Below are 19,884 nucleotides of genomic sequence, written 5' to 3'. Positions count from 1 at the left end.
TGTCTTATGAATAAAAGATTTTCATTAATACCTATTGAAATGTCTCTGTATTACTGGTATGAGATACTAGTCTTTGGAGGTTATTTTACCGTATCTATGATATAAGGAGATGCCCTCTAATGGGAGTTTTGTAAATTTTTGATGCAATAATGTTAATTGTAAAACCTTATAATATTTAAATTATTTCATCCCACAATTACCAAATTGAATCGTAAAGTGATATATAAAAAATGTCTGAAAATGGAATATAGTGAAGCTAAAATGTGAATTAGAAAAATAATTCATGGAAAATAAATAAGAGAAAATTTAATTTTGAGTTATAGATAAAAAAACATTTTATTAAATACATATCCTTTTATAACCAGATCCGTTTTTTATAAAATTTCTACAATAAATTATCGGTAAGAATATAATGATAATTTAGTTTTAACAGTTCATAAAATAAATCCTGAAATCGTGAAGTGTTCCTTTTACCATAGCCCCGGGCCAACTAATGTAATCTATGTAATAGTTGTGATACATGTAGGTTATGCTTTTATTGTCAAATTTTTCAACCACTCTAACGCCGCTTCCTAATTGAGTATAACTTAACTGGAAATATAATACGTTTCTTTTTAAATCAAAAAAAGTAATCATAAAAGCATTTTAAAAAAATCATCATTTTTTATTTATTTATTTAATGTACTATTACTTTTTTTAGTCTTGCAATCAGGGGTGTCACTAGCCTTTACAATCTCAGGTAGCTCAAAATAATTTATAAAATTATTTTCAAAACTAACTTTTTTTCTAACATTATCTAAAATTACATTCTCTTTTTTTTAGCTTATTTACCTTTGTTTTAGTAATATAAAAAAAATCAAAATTTTGAAGAGTCTTTTCAAATTTTTTAGGGGCATGAGCCCATGCGCTCTCCACCTAGTGACGCTACTGCTTGCAATCAAATATTAATAAATAATATTTGTTCCACACATCACCCAAATTTTTACTAATTTCTACAGTGATCATATTTCCTCGGTATTCGTGGGAATAATTAAAATATCATAAATCGAAATGCATAATCGTTATAAATTATATATACACTACCGGCCATAAATGATTGCCCACCCTGCATTTTCTTAACATTTTTCTTAAAATAAGACAAATAACACACAATATGAGGTTTATCAAATTTATTTATAAGTTTACATATTATTGCATAAAAATTACAAAAAATAAAAGACATAGCAATTAATTAAGAACAAATTTTGGTCTCATCAATATGACCACCTATATTTTTAATAATTGCTGCAAAAAATTTTGGTAATCTTTCGATGAGATTTTTTTAAACATTCGGAAGTGATATTGTTCCATTCTCTCTGTAATACTTCCCAAAGGTGCAAATGAGAGGTTAGAGGGCTTTTTCGCGCTTGTCGATCAAGGTGATTCCATAAAAGTTCGATTGGATTGAGATCGGGAGACTGGGATGGCCAAGTCATCAACTCGAGAATACCGTGGTGTTGTAGATTTTGTAAATAATCTTTGCATAGCCTGGATGAATGCTTTAGGTCATTATCTTGTTGAAATAAAAAGTTATTCCCGATCAAACACTTTCCTGATGAAATCACATAGTCCTCAAGGATTTGCCGGTATCTCACCTTGTTAAGGATTCCTTTAATTTAAGCACCCCCATACCATAACAGACCCTCCCCCGATTTTAGAACTGAAGATTTCGAATTTTGACTCATCACTCCATAAGACGCCGTACTAGTTGGCAGATGTCCAAAATTAATGTTTTCGTGCCCAGTCTAATTGCTTGAGTTTATTTATTTGCTCAAGAGTGGCTTTTTAACCGCTACCCTACCATAAAGTTCAAAGCTCCTAAGGCGCCTTTTCACAGTTGTGACACTTATCGGATTTTCACGAGTCAGATTAATCTCCGCAGCTATCTCTGAGGCGACAAGGCGTCGATTGTGTTTACTGATCCTTGCTATATACCTATCTTCGCTTAAAGTCGTTTTGCGGGGTCTTCCAGGCCTCTTTGGATTCGATATTGTATTATTGTTGCGTAATCTCTTAAGTATACAATCTACTGTTCCTCGTGCTAGAGTTAATTCTCTGACAATTCGGATTACTTTTACCACTTATGTGTAAATTAATTATTTTGCATTTAGTTGGAATAGATTTCTTTTCTTTTAATCATTTTGGTCGAATGTTCGTTAAAATTTATCTGAAAGTTTCTTTAAACAATGATTTTAAAACAAAAAAAATCTAAGAATTTTTTATAATTAAAAATAGGTATTAATAAACAGATTAGAATGTGATAAATGACTTTCTTCCAAAAAATAATGGGCAACTTAAAATTGTTGCTGAAAAAAACTAATGAACCCTATTTTACCAAATTGGTCATTTTTGACATGTTATTTTTAAAGGCTAAAATTTCATAGAAAGATTTATAGAAATTCCGAGTTTTTTATTTCTAAACATGTCTAGACATCTTAAATTAATTAATCAATTCGCTTTTACCCAAATAAGTTAAAAAGTTTTAAGTTATTAATTTTTTTATGTAAAAATGCAGGGTGTGCAGTCATTTATGGCCGGTAGTGTATTTGATATTAACATGCTTAACTTTAACTTTAAATAGTCTCTATTTGATCGAGGTTACAAAGTAAGTTGGATTATTAAAAGTGATTTGGTCTTAAAAAAAATAATTTTATCATTTAAAATACTAAATAAAAAACGAACTTTATATAAAAGAAATGCTAGTTATTAAATAAATCGTTTAAGGTTGACAATGAACAGAAAGTAATTAAACTTTAGGGATATTCATTTTTTTTATCTTCCAATAACTCGAGAATAAAATAATTATTCTTCGAGAATAAAATAATTATTCTTCGAGAATAAAGTAATTATTTTTCGAGAATAATTACTTCTTTTATAAATTTTAAATTATTGTAATATTACTTGAGCCCCGTAATTTTTCGGTAAGATGCATCTAATATATAATTTAATGTCGTATTCCAAGAAACACATTTGAGGTCGAGGAGAAGAATTATTTTCTTCACCCCATTCGTATTTGAATTGAACGAACATCTACAAAAATAAATAAAATTTTCTAGATTTAACTATAAATAAAAATTTATACAAAATTAAATTAAAAGTGGTTTCGTTTCTTTTAAAAATACAGAAAAACTAACATCGCTGATAACTCTCACAACCGATTGGTTCCTAGTATACAAAATCGCGTTCATTCTGTAAATGGCGTCTGCGGGGATATGATAAGCTCCCTGAATTTTGTTGAATCTATAAATTTGTCGCACACTCATAGGAATAAAAAGAGTGTTGTGTTTTCGCCCCAGGTGCAAAGTTTGCGGACTTTTTAATTATTGATAATTTAGATACATAAATATATATTGATGTGCTAAAAATTTCACTTTAAAACAATAAATATAAATGATGTAAGTAAATAATTTAAAAATTGAATAATTATAATTATTTTTTTCTTAAATTTTTTATAATGATTATTCTCGAATCAGGCCTAAACTAGTTATTTAATTACAACTTTATAACCAATTTGAAATTATAAGGTACAAATTTGTCAAGTTTGCATAAATATTTATTGAAATCTAAAAAAATAATAATACACTTGCTTTTACAAATTTTCTAGATATGCTAATTCTGGTAACACGAATGGTGTCCCTATTCTCCCAGTCATCATTATAGTCGAGCATACATATTCTTTGCCTTTATAATAATTTCAAGAATATATTCAAAATCATGAAATTTTTTATGAGTCGAAAAATATAGTAAAACCATAGTCAAAGTTTGATATATTAAATTTAATAATTTAGAAGGGAAAATAATTTCTATTATTTTTTTGTAAAAACTTGTCAAAATCAATCCACTTATAATAATTTTCATACAGATAAAGTAATCTAAGATATCATTATTTAGAATGGTGTTTTAAAAAATGCCATGATTAATCAGGGAAAGTCGGACACCAAAGATTTAGTGAGTTTTATGACTGGGAATAGATTCAATGTGGTAGCACACCTTTGTGCATATTTCTAGCTATTATAGCTTGGCATTGTTAAAATGACCGTTTAAAATTATCTATCCGATTCTATAAAAAATGATATAAACTCTATATAGCCAATCCAAAAATTAAAAGACTTTGGATAAATAGTTTCTATATTTGGCAATTAGTTGCTGAATGGTGGAAGGTTACTTGATTTACAATGAGTTCTGGAATAATTAACAGCTGTTCAAAATTGCCATTTTTGTCCATTCTGAATAGCTGTAAATTCTTATCAGATTTATCGTTGTCAGTTTACTTATAGGTAACAAATCAATAAATTGAACAAATCACGCTTTACAATCTTTATGGATATATCCGATAGGTTCTATCTCTTCTATAATTTTAAACTAAACCCTATTCGATATTTTGAAAGAAGAACATATAATAATCGCTCAAGATGCTAGAATAATAAACTTAAATTAGTAATATTGGAGACAAACGGGAGAACACTGGCATCAATGTAAAAGTTTATAAAGACCTTAATAAATGCAATTCCAAATTAAAAATATTATATTAATTTTATGAAATCCTATCTATTTAGATATCCTATCTGGAATCTAATATTTAGAAAAAGATAACTGGTCACAAAAGAAGGAATTTAGTGATTTACCTATGGTGCGAAATTTTTTTTAAAATCCTATTAATACTATTCCATTTTTATATTCGTCGTTGCTATTTACTACCGAATGCGAGCTCTGTTATCACCTTATGACATTTCATGCAAGTTTTATAATGGACCATAGGTCTGATAATGACAGCCAATAAAAGAAAAGGAGTATTCAAAGTCGTGGTTGAGATGAGGAGGCAAAGGGTTACTCGGGGCCAATATTTTGGAGTTTTTTTATAAGCGATTAGAAATAAATTTGGAGGTCAAGTTTGTGGCTGAAGAATGTTTTGGGAGGGACCCACCTTCCCTGGCTACGGCGCTGGAAAGGTTATTAAAAGAGATTTGCTAGGATGAATATTATAGACATCATTTTAATCAGTCATTATTTTATTTTATTTGAATTATATAAATTATTTAAAATTAATAACATGATTTACCTACCATTTTTACACTATATTAAATTTCAAAAAATATTTGCATCTCAAATTTTTACAAAATAAATTTCATCTCCATTTATTGCCCTTTTTAGGGTGTCCATACCTATTTTTAAAAAAAATATAATATGGCCCAACTTCAAATTTTTAAGGCTACATCACCATTATTGCTAGTCAGTTTACAAACTCAAAAAAAAATATGCCAATAGGCTAATAAATATTATCGGTCAGTAAATATTTGTAATAAATTTCAAATATTATTTTGTTTTTAAAACATACTTAGGATATTTATTAAGAATACAAAATATAGTTATTTATTATGAATACAAAAAATAGTCATTTGGAATAAGGTATCTAAAGCTAGATATTTAATAATTAATAAAAAATACAAACATTGATTAAAAAAAATAACGAGATTATTAAAATGTACGAAGACAAAAATGCTTTAACTAATATTTCTAATTCACAACTGGTCTACTTTAATTAATTAATTTTTGATTCCTTTAAGCGTTAACCCGTTATTTTACAAGTTCGATCAGCTTATTTGGTTTAGTGATTTGGTAATGAATAAAGGTAGGTAGCAAATAAGAGGTTATTGATCAAGTTCGAAAAATTTTTTAGTCTAAAATAATTTATAAATAAATTTCAAAAAACTTTTCGGAATATCTTTGAGTTTTGAATCGCTAACATTCGTGAATCCGGAGAAAGATTCCTCTCTATTATACTCCTGAGAATCAATAAGTTTGATTATCAATAAAATAGTAGTGATTAAAGAATAATTTGGTTCAAATATTACAAACATTTTTTTTCTAATTGTGCATGATAAGGGGCATTTTAAATTTCAATTATTGAGCATTTTTACAAGTTGGATAAGAAATATCGTTGCATATTTTAATTTTCCTGTAAAAAATATTGTTTTGTAGTTGTTATAGTTTAAGAGAACAATTGCTAGAAATATCAAACATTTTTTGTAAATTGGAAAATATTACAATAAAATTATTTTGACAAAATCAAATAGTATATCAAAAAAAATGAGGGCGGAGTGTCGTATTTATATCGTCAACAATTTATATTTGATCTAATAAATATTATTTAAAATTTCCTCAAATTAGGGCATGAGGCTCTTAATAGATACAATTTTTTCCTTTTTTTAAACTCTTAAGTTTCATTCATATTCCTTATTTTTAATATTTAAAAAATCGACCTTGTACTAGATTTATTTTTATTTAGCTTTAGAGCCAATTTAAGATTTTAAAAAAATACTTAAAATAGAAATTTAAAAAAAATTGATCACTATCAAATTATAAATTTAGACACAGAATATATAGGATATTTGCGATTATTTTAAAACTGATTAAATATTACATCACTGAAAAATATTAAATTTTCAGAAAATTACTCTTAAAAAAGGTCAATTTAATAAAAAATTCTCAACTCTAAAAAATTTATAAAAAAAATTGTGGTCAAAAGCTTCTATAATATTATTAAAGTGTTCTATCTATTTCCGAAATTTTACAAGTGGATTTTTTTTAAATGGCAGGTCTATACATTTTTTTTGCAATAGGATTAGGTAGAGGAATAAATTTTTTCTTGTTTTTTTTCTTTCTTTCTTTTTTATTTATTTCTTTCTCTCTTATTTTTTTTTCCTTCTTATCTTTTTATTTTTCTTTATTTCATACAAATCAACGGTAATTTTGAGATTCTTTTATTTATCAATAATCAAATGTTTATTTGTATTTGTGGGTGGAAAAAAAGGAACTGTTTTTAAAAAAATTAATATTTGGGACAGAATTTCATAAAAAAATTAATATAAGAATAAATAAAATAACAAAGATAATTATTATTTTGCATAATATAAATTTTAATTTTATAGAAAAACAAACATTTGAGAACATGATGTATCAACTACTAAAAATTCAATCGTTATTTGGCAATATTCTCTTCGTCATAATGTCCTTAATATTTCTTGCAGGTTCAAATAAAATTGACAAGATTAAATCCGATTATTATGTGGGCGATACAAAATTATCTAGTAAGGAAGTGACGAAGTTAAGGAAGCAATACATAGATTCAAGCAATGAGGATGATATTCCCATATTTTTGATTACCGAGGACTTGGTCAGACATATAACAAGAAAGCCTCCTACATTTAATCACAGTATTAATTCTAATAGTAAAGCGGTTACGATTTATCAAAATGTTCAGTACACCGTGCCAAATACCACCGACTCATTCCGAAATCGAATCACTAGGCCGAAAAAAAATAAAACTAGAAGTAAATATATTAAATCATTATACTCTTTTTAAAAAAAATAATAAGTATATATCTCATTATGGAATGAATGATCAGAAAAATAATCGTTATTACAACTTAAAGGTGGCAATCACGCCTGACTTTCTGAGTTGGTTAACAACTAACAGAAAATAGGCAAAAACCAATATTTTATTAGAGATATAAATATATCATTTTACTCTACCATTTGATTAATAAAATTTAAAAGAATTTATTTAAGATTGGACATGGACTCCTCTCTTAAAAACTTAAAAGAACCAGAAGCGCAGTTATCTATATGCATTTACTGGGTTTATTTAGCGTATTAAATTTTTCAAATTTTCATTCCTTTATTAACATAGTTGGAAATAAAACCTGTTAAAATTTTAAGAAAGCCGGAAGCAGAATCCCTTTAAAAAAATTAAAACAGGAACCAGGACGTCATTTTATCTAAAGGATAATATCTGATTTTGTAACTTGATTTTGAGGCTATTGTTATGGAAGGCAGGTGTCGGTAAATTGAAATTTTTTTTATGCCAATATATACACTATTTATTTATTTTTTGAAGCTAATCATACCCCATATATGTGTTTTATAGAGAATCAAGCAGAGCAGATAAATAATATATAATAAAACGATTTTAAAAATGCAAAAATTATACTTTTATAGCAAAACTCTAGCCAAAATCAGGCCTTCGCCTACATCTAATATATATCAACCCCACTAGCCTATATCAGGCATTAGCCTATATGTAGATTCTTTTTTATTTTAATCAATTTAAATGTCATTTTAGTATGGAAATATTTATTGACATGGTGTTCCCGTAACGATAATCTGATAGTGCCACATTGCTTTATCAGAATCATTTATTATAAGAATGAATAGTGGATCTGATTTAATAGGTTTTTTTATCAAGTTTGAATTTTATTTTGATTTAAAAGACCTTTTTTTCAAGTGGCTTGAATTCCAAAGACACATTTTTATTTGTTGCAATAGATTTATCTTGTTCAATATTTTAATTTTAAGAATGACATACTAAAATATAGCCTTTTTTTGGTAAGTAAATAGCGAGTGATCCATTTATTTTTTAATAGTAAAAATAAATTTAAAAAATCCCATAGGCCGTGTCAACGCTCGGTTTATTTCTAAACAGTTGTCTGTTTACATTCTATATAGCTTTTCTTAACCGCCAAAAAAAAGAAAGAGGTTATTTAGATCTATGGAATCCTTTCATTTAATTTATCTAAAAAACTTATAAATAACAAGTAATATTTATTTGGGAGGGTCACCTTTGATCGTAAGATATTAATAGTATTTTCGTCCATTTCGATCAAAATGGATGGCATCATTATTGATGAATTCTAATTTACAAATATTAAATAGACCAATGAAAAAGGTGGACGAATTTACGATTAAATGACTTTAATCATAGTTAGGCAAATCGTTAATTTATTGTAGAAACTTAAAACAAACCAGAATAGGGTGTCGCTGAATAGTCTAGGCTAAACAGAAATAAGTTTCAAAAATAATCCGAGCGTGGATATGGTCTTACAGTTATTTTAACTAAAAATTAAAATCGTTATGTAATATATTTATTTAATTTGTTTTCAAGTTGGAAAAAGGGAGAATATAGTGAAAGATATTTGCACAACTAAAAATTAAAATCGTTATGTAATATATTTATTTAATTTGTTTTCAAGTTGGAAAAAGGGAGAATATAGTGAAAGATATTTGCACTTTGATCATCCAAAACTCAACTCACGATACTGTCAGGATTTTCCCAAGGATGGAATTTTTTACTAAAAAATTGTAAATCTATTCATTTTTAAATATTTAGTAAGCATTTTATAAAAAATTCATAGTGGTGATGTCAAATAGTAAGCGAGAGGACGGGTGAGAGAATTTATAATATTTTTCAGGGGAAATGAACAGAACGAGCTTATATTATAAAAAAAGATTTTATTACGGAGAGAAGAGGTAAACAAATTTATTAGATGAATGGGCAGGTGGGAGGGTTGATTTTTTATAAACCAGAGCAGACGAGCGAATGAGTTAAAAAATTTAAACATTAGGTGAAGGGGCTTTCAGGTTAAAATCAGCCTATTAAAGTCTCTAGGGCACGCACATTAATCTCTTAAATTAAAGCGCTTCATGGCGGAACGTAAAAATGAGATAAAAGTAGGTTTTGATAGAAATTTGGTCACTCAGATACTATTGAGATATTGTTTTTGTTAATTCAAATATCCAAGCCTTAATAGAAGCTTTCAATAATCAGTTTTTAATACTAGATTCTAGATAATACCTAACCAGAGTTGTTAAAAGATATTTTTCAGCTGAATCTAGATCAATACATGATATTATATGCATTCAGATATAGACACAAATACATCGCTACAAATGTATTTGTATGTAGATACCGATACAATTTTCCTCAATATATATTTTTATTAAAATTCAAATTTTGAAGTGAGTTAAAATAAATTATTGCGTTGATATTACAAAATACATAATTTAATGATAAATAATACTTGTTAGATTTTAGTTTTACATATACGAAATATATAATTAAATTAATAATTATTATAGATAATAATTGTTAAATTTCAGTAATAGAGCTCTCAAAATTTTATCATTTGTGTCCCCGTTTATCTGTAAAGACATTTTAAGCCACATTAAAAGTCTTTCTACCCGGTGACTTTTCAGGAGTGGTGTTATATTTTATGAAATGCAACTTTATATTGGAATCTTTAAATATGCTAAAATCCCAACACACATTTTTAAAAAATCATTCAAAATTTGATGAGAAAAATTTATATCATTATTCATATCCTGTAAGGGATACCTAAAAAAAATATGATATTATATTGTTTAATTTTTTTCAGAAGTTGTCAGTTTACAATCCGTTAAAAACTTTGATAGTTCATCAACTAAAATTTAAAATTTATTTTGTTGTCGCCATTCATTGCGTAAAATAAAATTTGTCAGGTTTGTTTATGCATAAAACTCGGATATAATGTTCAATTAAATTCAAATACTATTTTTTTAAATATAAATAGATAAAATAGAATTATATCAAGATGTATCTTAAAATGTATTTAAAAAATACAGATACCACTAAAAATATATCTGTTTATCTTGCTATCGATACCATATGTTTGTATAGATACTTTAACAACTTTACCAGTAGTATATTGGATGAAATGATTTAGAAAACTAATTTAATAACATATTTCAATAGAATATAGTCACATTTAAATGTATCAATTTAAGTTTAAAGAAAGTGGAGATGGCGCGAATTGATGAGAGCATTTACGTTACATTCAATTTTGAAAATGAATTTCTTCGGAAAGACGGTAAGTCAGGTATACATGAAATATCAGCTAATAGCATGCATTATGTCAATACATTGTTCAAGATTGCGCCCAAGGCTAAATTTTTGATAGACTCGGATGTAAGAATTTTTACTGATTATAAGTTTTCATGAAAATAATTTTTGAAGAAAAAAGAAAGAAAAATATATTCATCCGCTACTTTTGAATTCTTTATAGATTAATCCTCGGATTAGATAGTAAGTAAAGGATTTTGCATGTAAACAATTTTAGTCTGGGTAAAAGATTTTTATATAATAGTATTTGAGTAAATTTAATTTAATTCTAAGTATAGTCATTAAGTTAATAAAATTTTTATAAAAAATCCGGTAGTGGATTTGGTCGGGTATTTGCAAAAAATGAATCCGATTCGGTGTCAGGTCATGACTGTAAGGGATCTAGATCCAGTTTAAGGTATATCTCATTGGAAGGATTTGAAAGTTTTTGGATTACAAACGAATTTCTTAAAATAACATATTTTATATATCTTCTTATTCCAATAAAATTTATTTTTTTTAAGCCAAAATTTAATTACAACTACTCTTTGGAAATTTTTTTGCTAGCCCTGTCCTCACTCCACTCATATCAAAAAGTAGTTTTGATATTTAAAGAAAGACAATTTAATTGAATCAAACAGCGATGCCGTTGCCTGAAATTGAGGGACTATCAAAAAATTATAAACCTATCAGGAGTATCTACCCTTTTTTGATGTGATCAAAATGCACATGTATATAAATTTCTAACGAGTTAGCTAGTATTTATCATTGATATTATATAAATTGTATTTTAAAGATTACAAATTTTTATTTGAGAGAATACGCCAAAAATAGTAAAAACTATAGTATAAATGTTGTAACAATAGAAGGATGACATGGGTTAGATTCTATTCTAAATAGTTTCTTAATTAAAAATATTCCCATATTTTAATTTTCCCCATCATAGACTACTTCCTAAAGAGTTTATTTAAGAGAATTTTTTTTTGAGAAAAGTAACGGCTATGAACAAAAGCTCGTGATGCTATGTCTAGGATAGTTTTAAGGCAGCATAAGAAACTCGCAACTTAATATAATATCCCTAGAAGTGGTCATCTACAATATACCCCTGAGATAAGCACTATACTTGTTTAAATTTCCCATGAGGTGGTAGGCTTTTTAATGGAAAACAAGTGAGTCTGAAATTATAAGTGGCATGAAACGAGCCCTAAAATAAACTTCAATTATTTAATAAACATCAGGGTTTAAAAAATTTCTCAATCATGATAAAATGAGGGATAAAGACAAATGAAGGACTACCATAGAATATTATTATCCGGAGAACTTCATATGAAAGATAAAAAATTCCATTATTGTAACCCCAACGTATGTCCACACATCGGGAGATCCTTGTTTACTTATAAATCATTGATGCCAGATTGAATCAGTATTATATTGGCATTTAATATCATTTGCCACCTTGATATGTAGATAATGGCATTATCCATGGTGGTTACATTAAAAATGCCCTGTTCGTAAAGCATATATTTACTTTTTTCTTTCTTTCTAAGGTTGTACCTAAATTGAAGCCTGCCAAACAAAAATTCAAGTAGGGAAGACTAGAGTTAGGTAAACCCCGGGGTTTGGCTAACCACTTAATCTTATTTAAAATTAAATAGAGTAGAAGGTTTAAATTGTATCCTAATATAGCTTTTATTAGTAACTATAGGCAAAAAATCTTGAAATAATTAATTATTAAAAATTTATTTAAAAAATAAAATTTTGATGTCAAATTCAAAAGATTTTTACATGACAGAATTTTAAATTTATAAAGTTATTTAATCATTTATATATAAATTAAATTTTATAGCAAAGTTTTATCCATCTTTTATAATTTAAGAAAGTTTTGAGTATTTATTTTGTTTAGATATTATTTCAATCATGATTACTAAATTTAAAGCTAGTGGGACTTGCTAATCCCACGTCAATATTCTGTCAGTTAATATTAAAAAAAAATTTATGGCTGTGTATGATTGGTATATAGGATTTATATTAAGAAATCATAATCTCTTCTTAAGATTCTTATATTTATTCATTTGAAGTAGGCCTATCGAAAATTATTTATAAATTCAATTTCTAAATTTATGAATATGAATAAAAAAAATTGACGAATAATAAATTTAAATTATTCGAATTATTAATTAATTTTAGAATTATTAGCAAATATTATTAATTAATTTGTTTTTTTTTAAATGAGAGCCACTCTAATCAAATACCTTATTTTTCTGGCACTTGTAATATAAATTTTTTTTTTCTCATCGTTGTAGTGACTTCTTGTTTAAAATTTCATAAAGCAAAATTAATTTGTAAAATCATGCTATCAGTAGGAGGAAACAATAGCGCTTTTTTTGAGCGTCTATTTTAATTTTATAGACTTTGTACTACCAAAAATGGCAGGTCACTAAAAGAACAACTAGTATACCCTTTGTCTTTTTTATCAATTCATTTTGAAATTACAATAACTATTCTTATGATTTTATTTTACATTATTGAATTTTGCAATTAAATATTGTATACTAAATAAAATATCTGAAAAATATTAACTTTTTTTAAATAAATCGAATAATTCGTTATTCGTATACGAATACATTATTTTCGTATAACATGAATACTAAATCATTCGATTCGGAATTTACGAATCGAATATGAATATTTTATTATTCGATTTTCTGGACTTAATTGTTAAATAATTTTTCCATTTAATGAATTAGGTAAAAATAATGGCTAACACTAGTAGAGAAAACCATAGATTTGTGCTCTGTATGATCCATGTAGCGGAAGAAAAGATGCATGAAAGATGTCTTATGCCAAAAAATTTTGGAGTTATGGTAAGTTGATTGAATCGTATTTTTACAATGTTCATTTTAATTATTTAAGAATTAGGGGGTGTAATCAATCCAATTTATAATATGGGGGAAATTGTCTATAAAATAAAGAATAGGATATAATGAATATAAAAAAATATACCAATAAAATAAATAATTATAAACAAATGAACTATTGCAATTTAAAAGGAATCATTATTATATATTTATAAATATTACTCATCATTTCGAGATATATCAGATCAGACTTCTCAGCTAAATAAACTAATAGCCTATATTTTTAAAATTAAGAATGATTGGGCCCAATGTCGAACTTTTGATATATAGGTTCGGTTCTGTTAAAGTTCCAGGAAGAAAAAATTATAAAGGTTCAGTTCAGGTTAAGAAATTAAATTTTATAAATGTTCAAATTTGAATTTTGTACACATATATAGCTCGATAAATAGTTTTAATTATATTTTCTGATAAATATAGGGAAAGAAATACAAAACACAATTTAAAGTTAACCTATAATTTTATTGTCAATTTATATTTGTATATAAAATCATGATTACAATATATGATTAAAATAACATCTAATATATCTATCCTGAGAAAGCCGTTAGCATCCCTTGATCACTGTAATACTCAATTTCAGTTGAAGATTTTTATGACATATGCATATCCATCAATGAACCAAATCTTGTAATTTATCTTTCGGATGCTGACAATTCTAACTTTTCTTCTGTAAAGAGTCTCCGGGTAAAATAAGCAAAATGACTGGCATCAAGAAATTTAAAAATATTTATTCTATCAATTATCAGATTTTGGGGGACTATATACTATGCTACCATGAAGCAGGTTCTACTTCCTCAGGATTAAATCAGAAGTTTGGGCCAGATAGTGAGGATGTAGTGTAGCTCTCACGATCTGGCCAAATACTTCGATATTATCGTACCCCATCCCTGAAATTGCTGCTTCTGTATCAAATAACATTGAAACAACACTTTCATTCAACACTCTAGGACAAATGTCATACGCTATCTCTTCATGTATCATATTTATTTTTTTAACATTATTGGTAAACTTTATATTTCTCCACCCTTACCTCCGCCACACCCTTATAGTCACTAACTCATACAATCTCTTGCCACATATCCTTCTTTCCCACACTAAAAACATACCGCATTATACTCTCCATTTTCTTCCTTAAAATTGGACATAATTATTTCTTTGCGTCTTTCACTTTCTATAGCCTGCACATGAGTATTTTGATCCGTTCTCCTTTGTGGAAAACCCCCTCTTATATTATATTTGCCTATGCTACACTCCTCCTTATTATGATCAAATCTCCCGTACCCGATACATTTCAATTTATTTTGCTTCCGCCAATGCGGGACTATATCACCATATTTTCCACACACAAAATACTTTGTTTCTTGACAATCTCTGAATATATGGCCTTGCAGTTATAGCAATTAATACCCCCCCTCTCTCTCGCGATTAAATCTCGGTCTCATCTCCTCTCTATTTTTCAACGAATTTTCTCTTCCTTTTTTAAATAAAACTACAAATAACGTAAGAAAAAAATAAATAATAATAAAATATTGTTTGATTATCAACATTTCTTTCAAGGCCAAAATAAAAATAAAATAATTAAAACTACGATATAAAATATAACACATTATCTTGGTAAAATTATACTCTTATATAAATAAAAACTACGTTATATAATTTAACATTATACAATCTAAGTAAAGCTATAATCTTACATAAGTATGAATAGGACAATATCTTTGTCCAATATTGCTCTTTGTGGCAATAGAATATATTTCAATTCTGAAAATGTTCTCCCGACCAAAACTTGTATTGCTTAGCTATTCACGTTTCTTAAACTTTGTTCCTTCCCAATATGCAATAATATTTGTGCTATTAATAATTCGTTTATTGGCATTAAAAGGATTTATTAAAAGAATTCATAATGGGACCTATTAATCGGTCTTGTTTTAAATTGTGATTTTAACTTTTCTTATTTTCTTCCATTTGTAATAAGAATTCAAAATCGTCCACTGGGTCATGAGAATTATTAACTTGAACTAAGAAGTGATTTGATCATTATACATTCATTATCAAATGCAATTACATGCCAAGTTTGTATAAGATACTTTGAAGCGCTGTTATTTTTTTATCTGATATAATATTTGATATTAGGGATCAGGATATAAACAAACCGAAATCGTCCTTTGCTCTATTATTTGCATTTTTAAGGAAGAATTTAGCAAATTGTTTTAGTTTCTTTATGTGTTGTCATTAACATTTATAATATTAATATGTATTGCATATTTTATAAATATAAGTAAACATACATTAAAATAAAACAAATAAAGAGCCAAAGTAACCAAAGCCCTACCTAGGAAAATCGCCTTACGGCATATTATATTTCCCGGCAATTTAAAAATATAAATGAAGAATTAAATCCTAAAAAAGTGTATTCCTTAGTTAGGATATTGCAGCGAATATGAAAGCTACTTGGAGAATTTTAATATACAAATCGGCCTTTAACGATATTCAATTTCATGAATGTGCCGCACCAATTACAATTATATTTTCAGATCTAGAACGAGTGGAATTCGCATGTCCATTATTAAAAAAATTGTTAAAACCTTTTGCAACAAATACAAATTTGCAAAAGATCTTAAAAAGCGCCTTTATTGAAGAAACTGTTTGTAATATATGACAGAGGAATAAGTGATTAAATCTTAGATGAAGAACAATTTTAGATAAAAAATTTAAAGTTTTTAAATGTAATTAAACTTGCAGCTATGCCGTTGAGAATTCAAGGACACAAATGCATGTCCCAAAAAATGAGATTTATCTTAAAACAATATTATTTAATTGTACCAAGAACGAATTTTTCGTTGTCAGAAGAGAAAAAAAATTACAAACATATTTGAAAAAAGAAAAAAAATTATCTAAAATGGCTGCCTACTCATTTGATACCCAATATCTCACAAAAAATGAATTCAATGAAAATATGATAAAAGAACTATGATTCTGTAAGGTGGTGATTATCAAGCCATCTTAGTTGATATAATAAATCATTGCTGTAAAAACAATATCTTTGATAAATAAAATATGTGACATGTGGTAGAATCCATAACCATTAATCAGATTTGGGCATAAAGCTAGTGGAAGGAACATTCCACCTTGCCCTTTAAGGGAAGTAGCAAATATCTTATTAACCCTTCCTAGTTCAACTTCTTTAGAAAAAATTGTTTTGTTTGGGGTAATATTCATTCAAAGAACTAAAATCGACCAAAAACTTTGAGTATGGGAAAATAGTACTATTAAACAGCTTGATTTTAGCTGATTTTTAAAAATGGCTAGCTCAATATTTTAGTATTCCAAGATTTTGCTAATAATGTCCATCTTTATGCCATCTATGAGCAAAATCTTTAGGCTTGCGTTATATTTTTCTGGATAAAATATTGAGTTAGCCACTTTTAATAATCGACTCAAATTTATTTAGCAACACTTGGAAAAATAGTTAGTGTTTATGGCAATTTTACAATAATTAAAAACATTTTATTCAATTGAACCAGAGGACAACTCTACCACAAAAGGTGAAAACAAAACAGTATTTCAAAAATGAATTAAAATATAACCAAATTCAATATAATGCATTTATTTATGAAAATTTTTTTTTTGAAATCATAATATAAAACTAATATTCATTTTATTAAAGCAGAATTGAGACTACATCCCAAAAAACATGAATAATTATATTTTAAAATATTAATTTGAATATTTTATTATAAAATATAAAATTACTTGGATTTTGATGTATGGGCTTTTATTTTGCCACCTATATTTTTAAAAAAAATAAGTTCTGCTTGACATATTTCCAAGAGATATTGGTAAAAAACATAATCTGTTAACAGCTATTTTTTTGGTTATATTAACAAGATTAGAATTTACATTTTTTTGTAATGAAGAAATGGATGTGTCCCAAATTAAGGATTTATATAAAGGCCAAGGTACAGAAGCTAAAACAGTTATTACATATAGTTAATAAAGTGAATACTGTCATAAAAATATTTAATTGGGTTTGATCAGTAAAACATTGGTCATTTTACCAAATCAATTTGACAAGCCAAATACCTAAGAATACTTTATAGTTAAACATTATATTTATAAAAAACCCAGACAATATAATTTTTGAATGAACACATATTAGCCATTACAAATTTAAGGTTAATCAAAATAGAATTACTACACTTTAACTCATAATCTTTATTTAAATATATTAAATTATTGTATTTATTAATAGATAGAATATACCCAATACCCAAAAGGACTCAAAGCTGAACACTATAACAAGGCAAAACTTCAAATTTCTTATTTTAAAAATCATTTTATAGAATTGCTAAAGTGGCCTGATGTTAAAGTTACTGGACAAAAACATAAATTATTTGTCAAAGTTTATGATTGTTAAAAATTTAAAGATTTTGTTACTATATATTTATATAAAACCTAATTTTCACAATATAATTACTAAAAATTTTGATGTATGGTCACTGCATATAAATATGTTATATAAATATCATTTAAAAGGCAAATTAGATTCATTTTTGATATCAATCAATAATGGTTTAAATTTATCATTAAGTAGTTTTTTCAAATTTTGCCTTGAAATACTTTTATTTTCATTATTTTTTTCTATATATTGAAATTGACTATTTGATTCCTGTTTAGATTCAACATCATTAATAATCATTTTTAAATTTGTAAATAACAGTGTATTATCCCTATAAAATGTACATATTAAACGCAATAAAAAATATTTAATAAACTTGGATTGCTTCAATTGTTTTATAATGTCAGATTTAGTCATGATTTTAGTTATCAAATTACATATTCTTTCATTATCATAAGAAGAATGGCTGATGTGCTTATATAATTCATCCTATAAAAAAATTTTGATAATATTCTTTAAATAGATTATACAGTTAATAAGTCTAGAAATTTTTCAATTTGTATGTTAAAAAATTTTTGATCATAAATCAGTGATTTTACTTTATTATATTGTAAGCGTAATTGCATATTGGTATAATACATCTATAACTAATAATGCATATTGGAATAAATATATAACAAACTTTTCGATTCGCTTTTAGATTATTAACATGTTCAATAGAATGTTTTATAGATATGTTTTTCTCATTCAGTTTTTGACATATAGTTGCATGTGTAATTTGCGTTTTAATATTATTTTCAACCTATCTTATTTTTATGTAAATTAGAAAGTATATAAAAATTAACATGTTTTCGTGCCCTGTTGTTGTATAATATGTCTATTTTTCGTTTGTGAGCATTCATTAATTCAATAAAATAGTAAAAATTCTACATAAAATATCTATTGAGATCTGGCAGCTATTCCCGTCATACTTGACGGGAATAAAAATCTATAACTATTATATGAAATTTTTTTTTAATATCTTTTTTTTATAAAATAAAGGAGAATCTTCTGTAGATTTTATTAGATAAAATGTTAAATATATGAATGTAAAATATATGAACATAAAATATATGAATTTGTATTCATAAATGTAGGGATATGGATAAATAGTATTGTATATCATTTCCTGAGGTCACATATTAATGGTGAGATAAAAGTATTATATTGACTTTTAGTGTTCCTATCCTATCCTATCAAACACCGGGGAGACATCCCACAATTAAGTGGGCACTGAAAATTTACCCTACTGTCTGGGCCCGTTTAATTTGAGAGAGCTTATGGCATCTCTCACGGAACAGCTGGCATCCGTTAAGATAGACAGTAAAGATAAATTAAGTGTTAGTAAGTAAAAGTGAGGCAAAAGAAGGAGGAGAGATAAAAAGAACAAGAAAATAAGACTGTATAATGTTTTATTTTTTGTTATCTTTATTTATTTTTTTTTCTTTATTATAAATTTTATTGTATTACTATAATATTTGACAATTGAAATGAATATAAGATAATGAGTATAAAAAATTATTGGTAAAATAAGGAGTGAAGGATGGTTTTTTGATTATTTGGAATTGAGGGGAAAAAGAAGGGATTAATCTAGGATGGCTTGATTTAGCCAGAATTTTAAGTCTGGTTTATTTTGGGATATATTGATTAGAAATAGGTTGCTAACGTTATTAAGTTTCAAAATATAAAGAATTTGACCATACCAGGAAATATGGTATAAGTGGTATTGTTTCTTTCTTTTTGAATTGAAGTGTTTTTGAGAGATAGCATCTGAAATGGTACTATAGTGGTCATGT

At 26.5% G+C, this 19,884-nt stretch overlaps 1 protein-coding gene and 1 long non-coding RNA gene across 6 annotated transcripts; one reads left to right on the top strand and one right to left on the bottom strand.

The window, feature by feature from the left end:
• Window positions 1-357: 357 nt before the first annotated feature.
• LOC135927679 (uncharacterized) lies at window positions 358-19,025 on the bottom strand. Of its 5 annotated transcripts, none has more exons than XM_065463831.1 (9): window positions 18,895-19,025; window positions 18,732-18,851; window positions 18,580-18,690; window positions 18,426-18,538; window positions 18,271-18,380; window positions 3,633-3,720; window positions 3,174-3,351; window positions 2,941-3,069; window positions 358-591 (listed from the first exon to the last, which is right to left on the bottom strand). In XM_065463831.1, exons 1-9 carry the CDS (start codon window positions 18,949-18,951, stop codon window positions 427-429), a joined length of 1,071 nt encoding a protein of 356 aa, XP_065319903.1. In that variant the 5' UTR covers window positions 18,952-19,025; the 3' UTR covers window positions 358-426. The 5 variants fall into 5 exon arrangements, with proteins under 5 accessions (XP_065319903.1, XP_065319904.1, XP_065319908.1 ...); XM_065463832.1 differs by having other exon boundaries at window positions 18,649-18,690; XM_065463836.1 differs by having other exon boundaries at window positions 18,732-18,855; window positions 18,895-18,984.
• On the top strand, window positions 12,743-18,021 carry LOC135927680 (uncharacterized). The gene is made up of 3 exons (XR_010572150.1): window positions 12,743-12,809; window positions 13,480-13,596; window positions 17,903-18,021. It is a non-coding gene; the product is annotated as an uncharacterized LOC135927680 (long non-coding RNA).
• Window positions 19,026-19,884: the final 859 nt, after the last annotated feature.

Source organism: Gordionus sp. m RMFG-2023, chromosome 3 (assembly GCF_954871325.1).
Source record: "Gordionus sp. m RMFG-2023 chromosome 3, tfGorSpeb1-WG-v2, whole genome shotgun sequence".
Classification (NCBI taxonomy): domain Eukaryota; kingdom Metazoa; phylum Nematomorpha; class Gordioida; order Chordodea; family Parachordodidae; genus Gordionus; species Gordionus sp. m RMFG-2023.
This window is presented reverse-complemented; position numbering and strand designations above follow the sequence as displayed.